General features: G+C 56.3%; 1 protein-coding gene across 1 annotated transcript in view; it reads left to right on the top strand.

The window, feature by feature from the left end:
• Positions 1-8,349: 8,349 nt before the first annotated feature.
• Positions 8,350-11,471, top strand: part of RASSF5 (Ras association domain family member 5) — a 62,305-nt gene continuing 59,183 nt past the window's right edge. The window contains exon 1 of the mRNA XM_037496148.2: positions 8,350-8,797. Coding sequence (XP_037352045.1) covers positions 8,356-8,797 — 442 coding nt within the window. The 5' untranslated portion in view covers positions 8,350-8,355. The remainder of the gene's footprint in view (positions 8,798-11,471) is intronic.

The following is an 11,471-nucleotide window of genomic DNA, read 5'->3' as shown; positions in this document are numbered from 1 at the left end:
ATACACTGCTGAGAGGAGCAGCGGGCGAGACAGGAGAGGTCTGCTGCTCCATGTGGGTAGCTCCCTGGCCAGCCGGGAATTGAACCCGCACTGCAGAGGCTGCAGACAGCTTCACAGTGCTGTGCTTAGCCCCCTGTTCCACCAGGGAGGCCCACAACTGGTGTTTTTTGTTTGTTTGTTTGTTTTTAATCTTTTTTTTCAAGATTTATTTTTTATTTTACAATAGCTGGGGTATAGGCCAGAGGCACGGCAGGGTGAGAGGATTCTCCAGAGACAGAGTGGGGAGCAGAACAGGCAGAAGGACTGAAATACACTGCTGAGGGGAGCAGCAGGCGCGACAGGAGAGGTCTGCCGCACATGTGGGAATCTCCCTGGCTGGCCAGGAATTGAACCCGCACTGCAGAGGCTGCGGACAGCTTCATAGCACTGCGCTCAACCTGCTGCGCCACTGGAAGACCCCACAACTGGTGTTTTAAAGATTTTACCATGGTGGCTGAGTAGAGGTGGATTGAAAATACTGTGCCTTGGTTTCCTCCCTTGTAAAATGTAAAAAAACCCTAAGTTATGGGCAGGAATAGAATGGATATTTCCGTAAAGTGCCTGGAACATAGCGTGAGTTCTTGGCACGCCTCCCACCATCCCCCACCGACCCCCCCACCACCCCCGTTGTGAGGCCATGGCCAACCTGGGTGGGGATGCAGGGCTGTCAGCCGCACAAATTGGCACCCATATCTGGGGCGCATCAGCAGTCAGCTTCCCAGCAAGCACCCCAGAAAGCAGGGCCCTACAGGTGGATGCAGGGGCACGCCTACTCCTCAGGCAGTAACGCAGCCAGGGCTGGAGGGCCAGCTGCCGTTCCCCCGATGCTGCGGGACTGGCCTCTGCACCCCTCAGAAGCTATGAGCTCTTTCTAGGCTGCCGTCCTGGCTCAGGACACAGATTCTGGGACCCCACCCACCTCCTGAATCTTACTGGCTAGGGTGTGGCTCAGTCACTGGGTGCTGGCGAGCCTCCCTGGTGATTCTTGCCCAGGGTGAGTGCGCCCAGGCCGCGTGCCACACGCTGCAAAGGGCATGAGCCGGGAGGCCACTGGCAGAGGGCGGTGCACTGGACTAGGCACATCCCCCCGACAGCCGCGGCCAGGATAGCCAGCCCAAGGGACAGGCTTAGCGGCTTAATGTCCAGACTGCTCAGGCCACCTGGTCAAGGGCGGGATCCCTGGCGGCTCTCCCTCCATCTCCCAAAGCGCCTTATGCAGGAGAGCCCGTGGGAGGTGGCGACCCAGGATAACCTGAAGTGGAAGCGTGGAATCACAGCAGCCCCTTGAGCAGGGTCCATTCCCTGACAGGAGAGAGATGAAATGAGATGACTCAGAAAAGGAGAGAGAGGGAGGGGAGATGCAGGCAGGGGAGAGAGAGGGAGAGGGGAAGGAGGTGGAAGTGAGGGGAACAAGACAGACACCCCAAAGAGACAGGTGTGTGGTGGGCTGGGATGGCCTCGGATGTCACCTAGGCCTCCCTGGTCTGTCACAACCCCAGCCCATGTCCTGCCACAGCGATGGGCCCAGACCAGCTTAGAACAGGAATGTTAAGTGGCTATGACTTGGAGCCTCCCCTCTGACTGAGGGGGAAACCTGCTGACAAATCTTTTTTTTTTTTTTTAAGATTTATTTATTTATGCATACAAGAGCTGGGGTACTGGCCAGAGATGCCGGGTGCGGGGCTGGGGGGGGGGCGGGGGGAGGGTTGGTGGTGGTGAGAGGATTCACCAGAGAGAGTGGGGCACAGAACAGGCAGACTGACTGAAGAACACTGCTGAGGGGAGCAGCGGGTGAGTCAGGAGAGGTCTGCCGCGCCATGTGGGTTGCTCCCTGGCTGGCCGGGGATCAAACTCGTGCTGCAGAGGCTGCGGATTGCTTCATAGTGTGTTGCACCACCTCCCTTGCACCACCAGGGAGGCCCCAAGCTGCTGACAAATCTGCCTGGAATATCTGAGTTTTTCCAACCCAGAAAGAAGAAACTCATACAAGCCAACTTTATCATAAGCCTGGCAGAGTGGCTCGGGGAGGAGAAATTCTGTAATTCAGATGCGACAGGGGAGGCATCTCTTAACTGCCGAAAACAGCCCTACCTGCCCCATCCCGAGCCCTCCTGTCCCTACCTCAATCCTACCCTGATTTGCCCTTCTTTTTTTTTTTTTGGAGAATATGAAACCCATTTTATTTCTAACTGCACACACTCAGGATAAGAACAATACCTGACAGAAGACAGGGCATTTAATCTGAGGAAACGTTGTCTACGAACGGAATGGACCATGTAGCTGTTAGAAGGAAAATATACATTTTATATGAGTTTATACATATTCACATATATACTATTCTACTATATATTTCGGAGCTACTTTTTTAAAATATATTTATTACATCATCCTTCATTTTTGTACAATGTATACTGTCTCCACTTGGTTATAGTCCCCATGAAATCCCCACCACCAATTCACCTGTGCACCGTCACCCTGGTCCCTTGTGCTCTTCCCGCCACTGTCCTGACCCCTCCCCCTCCTCCTCCCCTGCAGGATGTCTCTGCTCTATGGTTGCCTGTTGATTTTGATGTTTAATTTATTATAGTTATTTTTCCCCTTATTTGATTCCTCTACATTCCTCCTATAAGTGAAACCATCGATATTTTTCTTTTTCTTTCTGGCTTATTTCACTGAGCATGATCCCTTCCAGCTCCATCCAGGTTGCTGTGTGATTCGCGCTTCATGTCCCCACCGCTGTCCAGCACTAGCTGCTTCCCCTGGGAGACTGGAGTTTGGTGACACACAGAAAGCCCACGCCCAAGAAGCCAGGCTGGCACTTTGCCCGCTCTCATCCCTAGACCAGCACCTGGAGGCCGGACAACTACCCAGAATCAGCAACTTTGGAGGGTGGTGTCCTCCCATCACCGACCCCACTTCCAGCCAGCCCCATTAGGTCTTTGGGTGCCTGTTAGCTTCCCTAGACCAGACAATTCCTCCGGCTGTCCCCTCCTGCCACAGCTGGAGGGATGTTAAGAGGAAGGTCCTGGAGTGTAGGTTGGGAGCCGCTGCTGAGTTCCTCTCATTAAACATTGATGAGCTCCTCCTACTTACCCTATGCGGGTGGGTAGAAAGGCCAGCAAGACCTCAGTGAGGGAGCAGAGACGCAAAAGCTCAGCTGTGGGACAATGTGAAATGCTCGAACAACATCAGTATTAAATACAGGCCCAGAAGAAAAAGTGCTGAACTTTTGGGGGCGTCTGGGAAGGCTTTGTGGAGGAGTTGGCATTTGAACTGGGCCTTGAAAGGTGATCAGGATTTCAATAGAAAGATTATGCTGCATCTTTAAACTGCACCTGTAAAGTGAGGTCAGAGATTTTGGCTGCCCCTTTTTACTATAATCATTGGGCAGCTCAAAGGCAAAGTCATGGATTTGAGTTGATTTGAGTCCGGCTGTGATAACTTGGGAGGTCCGTTTTCTTATCGGTAAAATAAGAGCAGCGGCCATTTCAGAGTCGCTGTGAAGAGGAAGACATTCAGCCAAAGACACTTGCTCCCTGGTGGGCACTCAGCCCATGTGTCTTGAGCAAAGGTGGTCAACGTGGCATTTTGCAAGGAATGCTCCCAACATTTTAATTTCCTGACGTTTCATCATGGTCCTGCTCACAGCGCAGCCATGGCAGGTATTCCTGACCCCATTACACATGCAATTAACACCCACTGTTTGGGGAGGGCCACCCTGTGTGCAACAGGGCCGCCCATGGGCGCGGGAGCCTGCACCTGCGGCTAGCAGGGAACAGCATTTCTCCTGGAATGTCTCTGGGGGCTCTCACATTCCCAACTGCCTGCTGCCTCACGCCCATTTTCAAGTGTGGATTGAGTCACGTTATTTAAGTTCTCTTATAAAATACAAGTTCTCTTATAAAATACAGTCATGGGAAGTGAGGTCTGGGAATACACATTTGGAACCAACTCATGTCCATAGAACTTGGGAAAGTTGGGGGCTGTCGTGCCTGCTGCTCCCTTCACCTGGGCCACCTTTGCTCAGAGACTAAGGGCTTGCTCCAGTCGCATCTGTGTTCAGTGTCTTCCCCTCAGAGATGTCTCTCCTGGCCAGCCAGCCTGCACAGCAACCTCTGCCGCCTCCTCTCCCCTAAAGTCCTCCGATGGTCTTCAGTGCCAGTGCGTTCATGGTCTGGTGCCCCCTCTGTAATTATGAGCTTTGGGAACATGGCCATTCCACAGTGTCCCTTCAGAGCCTAGAACGGCACCTGATATGGAGCAAGTACTTGTGAAATGAGCAGCTCCACTGGACCCCAAGGATTGCCCTGGCCATGGCTCCGCTGGCCCTCACCAACTGCCCTGGCCATGGTTCTGCTGACCCTCAAGGACTGCCCTGGCCTGAGCGCTGTTTGCCGGGTATTTCCATCTCATCCCCCTTCTGAGCAGAGGGAGCATCAGGCTTCTTGCTCCCGTTGTGGAGGGGCCACCAACTAGTCACGGGCCACTAACTAGTCACAGGCCACTCAACTAGGACACCTTCTGACAAGTCACTAGGCGATTTTTGTCCTTGTGCTAACATCACAGACTGCAATTACCTAGAAGATGTGGCCCCACCCCCGGCTGTATGGTGTGTCCCCCAGGGCCCACGGGCGTCCTGGCCCTGAGATGTGAGTGGAGGTGACAGGGACCGCCCGATGCTGCCATCCATCTGGACTTCCTCTTCCCTCCTGCGTGGTGACGGGGACTGGGGACGGGGTGGCGGCCCCATGAGTGACTTGATGGGGCACGTCCACGTGAGCAGGAAGGAGCCTCTGATCCACAGCGCTGAGACCAGGTTGTTCACACCCGGTGAACCAACCTCCTACCGGGCCCAGTGCTCCTGCTGTCGGGACCCCTGGAAGCCAAAACATCCAAAGTGGGAATTTCAGGCAATTTCAAATGCCTCAAAGCCCAACAAACCCAAAATCTCCACTTCAGAAATTCAGACCACACTCTGTCCTGTTCTTTTCCTTCCTCCTTGGGGGGGAGGCAGAAGAGGAGGGGGCGCTGACAACAGTCTTCAAAAAACTCACCCAGTGGGGAACCAACACATTCCGGGGCCACCTCTGCGGTGACCCCACACGCGGCCACACACTCAACACTGTCATAACCCTTCCCCTTGGTCAAAAAGAAAACAGCACACCCACTCCTTGGGAGTGAGTCACACACAGAAAAACTCGGTGGCTGGGAGCCAAGAGGATCTGCTCACACCGGGAAACTCCTGGGGGTGTCTCGGCGGACAGTGGACTTGCCCTTGAGCCTGCTTACCTGAAGACCAGGGTGTCGCCCTGGCCCGCAGCGACTGAGTCGAGGTGGTGTTTCTTCCCTGGGGAGGAGGGATGGGTTGCATGCGTGAGTGCATGTGTGCACATGTGTGTGTGCATGCGTGTCTGTGTATGTATACGCGTGAGTGTGTGTGGTGGGATGAGGGACTTTGCTGAGACAGAGGGCAGCAGAGGAGGCAAGCTCAGGCAGGGAGCCTCCTGCTGGGGCTTGGGGGAGGCAACTACCTCTCCTGACCTTAATTTCTTGGCCCAGGGAGATGAACCTTAAGACAAATTGGATAAACTTTTACATAAAGTTATGCTATCTCCATTTTCATCTCTGTTCCCATCCCAGAAGCCAAGTATAGGGTCTCGCCCTACACGATCTCCTCCAGTCAGTGCTGAGAGCAGCCCATGCTGCCTCCAAATCAGAGCTGCCGCAGAAAAACCAAACCCAGAGCAGTTTCCTGCACAGCGCAGGCCACTGGGGAGAGGGTTCTGCCTGATGATTCCTGAGGGCCCTCCATTTGCAGGGCCAGAGGAGAGAGTATCCCAGGAGCCCCTCTGGCCGGAGACCTGGGCTGTGCTGCCCAACTCATGGTTGGGGGGCGGGAGAGTCCAAAGGTGGTGACAGCCAGCCATTATTTTCCCAATGCCATTTCAAAATTGGCCTTCTGATGATAAATTCTTTGCCTGGTCCCTGCTTGCCACAGCAAGCCACCAAGCTACCACCCAGAACTCAAGCTGGGCCCATGCCTGGACCTTGCCCAGCCACCTACTCTGCTGGGAGGGGGTGATCTTGAAGGAGTCTCAGAGATGGATGGACAGCAGAGGGCGGACCCAAGGGAACAGTTACAGGAGACACGGGTTCCTTAACCACCCTGAGAGAATCACTTGCAGGAAAAAACCGGGAGAGGTGGGACTAAGAGATCGCAAAGGCACTTAGACTTCTTTTAATCATTCAGTAAAACCCCCCCAGGAACAGCACGCCCTTTGGATTTTTCTGTTGTTTCCCACAGAGGATTACCTGCCCTGTGGGGGAAAGAACAGAGAAGCCCATTCTCTTATCACCATCTTAGATCTAGAGCAATTGGTTCTCAAAGTGGGGTCCCTTGATCAGTGGCAACAAGGCCACCCCCAGACCCAGATACTGACTCAAAACTCCAAGGTGGAGCCCAGCAACCTTTGATATAACAGACCTCCAGGTGGTTATGATGGCCAAGTTTGAAAACCATTGATGCCGAGAAAGCACAGTTCAGATGGTGCAGAAGGTGGAGGAGGGGTGCAGAGGGGCTGGATCCCGTCACGCTGCTCCCCACCTCATCTCCTTTGTGTCATTGTGGGGCCACTTCCCAGACACACAGAAAGCACCTCATGAGGTGAGGTCCTGCAGCCTCTGCTGAGACCCAGGGCCCAGGATGTGTCCTCTGCTTCAACTTCCCGGGCAGGTGACTCTATTATTTCCACCACCGTGGAGGAGAAACCACGGGCCAACGTGGGCTGGAAATTCCAGGCCACCAAACTCTAGAGATTTTAGGAATTACCTAAAATTACCTCCAAAGGGAAAACACAAAGTAAAAGTGAATATTTGCTACTAGACACCAGGGGGAGACCCATCTCTCCTGGGAACAGGAGGGGAGCGTTTGCTCTAAAAGAATTCAGACTGTTTCCAAAGTGGGCTGCTGGTGACCGCTGCTAAATCAACCAAACGGCCCCAGAGGCTTAAGAGGACAGGCAGAGACCACCGAGTCAGAGTGGTGGACCTGGAGAGGACGGCAACAGCATCTCCTTGTGTCCCCACCCCAGACCACTGACAGTTAAGAAAGCTGCAGAAGCTGGGAGGGCCCCGACTTGCCACTGGGTCTGTGACAGGACACGGGTTCATGGATCCAGGGCCTGCGTTGGCCTGATCCCCACGAGAGAGATGGGGCTGTCTCCAGGGGCAAAGTGCTGATCAGGACAGGACAGGCTACAGAATTTGCCCGACGCCGTGCAGAGAGAAAATGCCAAACCGTGTGTTCAAAATTTGTTAGAACGTTCAAGGTGGTGACAGGAGAGAGGCTGGGGCAAGGAGCTTGTCCTGGCGCGGTAGGAGAGGGCTCTCTCTCAAGGACCCGCGGGTGAACTGCTCAGACACAAACAGGGCTGGGTGGCCGGTGTTTCCAGTCATCCCTGGGCAGCTCTGGGGAGAGGAGGCTCTAACTGGGAGGGCGCGTCCAACCGACCCGTCTCACAGAGCGGGGCGCATGATCTCCACACCCCAGCCTTCCGGGAAAGGAATATCCTACCCGGCAGGGCTGCAGAGGGGGAAATCCAATCAGAGCGAAAGTCGCACTGGGACAGCGGGGCTCCGCCAGGGCTGCTTCCCGCGGTCAGCGCTGGAGGCGTCTCGCAGCGCGTCCCCGCGCGTCACGGGACTCGGCCGCGGCTGGAGCGCCCAGGGAGCCCGGCTTTCCCGACCCGCGCGGGCGGGCTCGCCGGGGGCGGCGGCGGCCGCGATTGAGCAGAGCGAGCGCGCAGGGGCGGGAGGTCAGCGGGCACACCCGGAGGGTGGGGCGACCCCCAGACTCGTGACCTCTCCAGAGACCCTGACCCGGGCAAGAGCCTCAGCCCCTCTCTCCAGCCTGCTGCCTCGCGCGCGTTGGGGGCCTGGGAGGAGGGTCGTCTCGGTCGGGGAGGCGATGCGAGAGGGCGAGGGGCTAGGCTGGAGGTAGACCCCCTGCCAAAGGCCGCTTTTGAGGGGTCCTGCACAGAGCCTTTCACTGCGAAACCCTCAGGCCGTCCCGCTGGCTGGGCTTCCAGAAGGCGCCGGGCAGCCCCGCCGGCCCAGGCTCCCCAGCGCCCACCCCGCGGCGGGGAGGCCCCGCGGCCCCCGGGTGGATCTTCCTGCCTCGGCGAGTCTCCCCGCCCCCGCCCCGCCCCGCCCCGCGGGCTGCGGCCCCTTTAAAGGCGCGCGGGGCCGGGCCGCCCTTCTCTCGAGGCCGACTCGGGAGAAGCCGCCGCGGAGCCCGGGCGCTGGCCCGGCGTGGCCATGGCGTCCCCGGCCATCGGGCAGCGCCGGTACCCGCTGCTCTTGGACCCGGAGCCGCCGCGGTATCTGCAGAGCCTGAGCGGCCCCGAGGCCCCGCCGCCGCCCCCGGCCCGGCCCCCGCGCCGCTGCTGCCCCGCGCCCCTCTCCGCGGCACACGAGGGGCGCGGCGCGCGGAGGGCCGGCCGCGGGGACCCCGAGCCCCCGCCGCGGGCCTCCCGACCTGCGCGTCCTCTCCGGCCTGGTCTGCAGCCGAGACTGCGGCGACGGCCTGGGGCGCCCCGGCCCCGCGACGTGCGGAGCATCTTCGAGCAGCCGCAGGATCCCCGCGTCCCGGCGGAGCGCGGCGAGGGCCATCGCTTCAGCGAGCTGGCGCTGCCCGGCGGGCGCGGCTGGTGCGACCTGTGCGGACGCGAGGTGCTGCGGCAGGCGCTGCGCTGTGCCCGTGAGTGCGAGGGCAGGGCCGGGCGGGGCGCGGGGAGACCTCAGCCCCCGGGGCGAGGGGCTGCGAGGGGCAGGGGCGAGGGGCATTGCCCTCGGGCTGCAGGGGAGACGTGGACTTTCAGGGAGAGAAGCCTCCGGGCTCGGGGCTCGCTGCCCCTTAGCCTCCCGCCCAGTGGCTGCTAGCGACGGCTGCCGGGTATGGCTATGCTGGACTGAACGGAACCTCTACCCCAGACAGGTGCAGCCTCTGGCCTCCCCGGACACACACAACGTAGGCAGCGGCAAGGTCTCCTTCGGTTGTCCCCCAAGCACCCTCTTGCTCTCGTTGTGTGTTCTTGAGAGTGTGTGGTGAGAGTGGCATTGAGAGCACCTTGGACCCCTGCTTGTTAGGGTTCATGGCAAAGGACTTGTTTGCCTGAAGTACAGGCCCAGGTGCATGTGGGTTGATGCCACTCCCCTCTGCAGGGTGACCTGTTGAAACGGGGAGGAGACCCGGTTAGGCGCTGGAGGGAAGCAGAAGAGGTGATGAAGAAGAGAGGCTGAGGTCACCCTGGACCTGTGTCCCCTCCTGACTTCCATCTCTGGCCCCACAGACCTTTGGACTCTGATGTTTGGCTGTGTCCTGCCTCCTAGATTACCCTACCTGTCAACAGGCTCTGCAGTTACCCAACTCTCTGCTCCCCTCCCCAGGCCCCTCCAGCCTCTTCCTGCCCCAGCTCTTCTCAAAACCTGGCTATAAAGCCCTGGACATCAATATGTGGATCTCAACAAATCTGCAGTCTTCTTGGGGGTTATTTTTCTCTTCCTGCAATTCCGTGTGTGTGTGTGTGTGTGTGTGTGTGTGTTCCACTAATGGGTGTCCCCTCCCCACCCCCACCACCATATTGCTATTGCTGTGTTTGGCAGAGAGTATCACACCCATGTGTTTATGCGTCTATATGGATATTTTAAATATTTGAAGCACAGACAATGGCACAGCCCCTAGCAAGCATCTCTGAAAATAGGATGTGTTTGCATCTTTCAGCGAAGGCCCTTCCCCCACGACAGCAGCCTTATAGCTCCCTCAGACTGCAGCACTGGATGCAGCCACGTCAGGAAAGCCCTACCTCGCCTCTCTCTGCAGTCCAGAGCAGTTGTGCAGTGTCCCTCCCACTGCAGCTGGCTTCAGGGAAGGAGAGTGCAGACTGAGCCAGGGTCAAGGGAAAGGGGAAGATGGCAGGGGCAGTGGGTGCTGCTCCCTCCACCACCAGAGCTCACAGTTTAGGTTTAATTAAAAAGGAAAGAGCAGCAGTTTTAGAGGCATGTGTTGCTGGAAAGCTGCCGTCACTTGCTAAATGCCCTTGACCTTAGAGTAGAATCGAATGCAACTTGCCCACAGATGGTTTGGCAGCTTCTGCCCTCTTCAGGTCCTCGCGTCCTTGACTGACTATGTGTGTGCCCCAATCCCGTGTACACAGAAAGAGGCAGTGTCCTCACTGTGACATTTTGTGTGTGTGCTGAAATGCCAGGAAACCTGCTCCACTGGAATTCTACTTTGATTTAAGACGCTCAGGATCTATATCAATTGCTGTACAGCGTGTGCTATTCCATGATTAAATGAGTTTATGCTCACTTCGCAGTGGAATTGCTTACTTTTAGCTCATAGTCTCTGGAAGACCCAGGTGCATGGGCAGTTCCTCTGACTCTGTGTGACTTTGCAGATTCTGTTTACTTTTCTGGGCTTCTGTGTGGCCCACATAGTTCGTTTAATGCCAGCCAGGGATGTCTGAAAGCCACAGAGGGAGGAGAGTCAGAATCAAGGGGCTACAGAGAGGAGCCTCTGTTTGTTATTATTAATAGTTAACTAAGTATGGACCCGTGGCTGGATGGGGCAGTTGAGAAATGTCCTGATGTGCAAATGAGGACTGGCAGGTGGCAAGATCACAGACCCAACTCACCAAGCATCTGCTTTTAAGCTGAAGATCTAGTTCCCTAGTGCGGTTGGTTTGTTTTATCCTTGTGTTGAAAAACGATGATGTAAATATGACTTTAAAAGGCAATGATTAAGGGAAGGGATGGGAACCAGAAGACCTGGTTTGAATCCTGACTCTGCCCCTTCTTCTCTGTGTGACCCTGGGAATCTCCATTTCCCACTTCCTTGTTTTGAAACACGTGGATTATAACACGATTTAGTGAGATGTTTATGTGGGTATTAAATGAATAAATATGGAAGGTGCTTAGAACAGTGCCTGGAAAATGCAGTGGGAGCGTGATGGGACATGGGACCGCTCTCATCCTCCCAGCCAGCAGCTGCAACCATCCAGCATCCTAAGCTGTGACTTAGGAACACCTGTCCACGCAGCAACTTTTCAAGCTCAGCCCCGCTGCTGAGTTAGGTGGGGAAGCAAGTGCCAAGAGCATCCCAGAAAATTGGGGCATTAAATGTCCTCTAGAAATGCTGTTCCCGCCTCCATGCCCTGGGGCTGCAGCTGAGGGGTGCCTCAGAGAGTAGCTTTGAGGTCATGGAGACTTAGGTGCCTGTGTGTCACTTGCACCCAGCAAAGTGCCAGGCCAGGAGCGCAGTCTAAATTACAACAGGTTCTGACCAGCGGTTTGACTCTGAGTGTTTTGACTTTACCAGGGTGAAAAGCACCATGATGCTGTAGAAACCGCACTTCTAATTTTGAATCAGGGCA

This window comes from Talpa occidentalis, unplaced genomic scaffold, assembly GCF_014898055.3.
Source record: "Talpa occidentalis isolate TD23 unplaced genomic scaffold, MPIMG_talOcc4v2.1 talOcc4.8, whole genome shotgun sequence".
Classification (NCBI taxonomy): Eukaryota; Metazoa; Chordata; class Mammalia; order Eulipotyphla; family Talpidae; genus Talpa; species Talpa occidentalis.
Note: the sequence above shows the minus strand (reverse complement) of the source record. Positions and strands in the feature narration are given on the sequence as shown.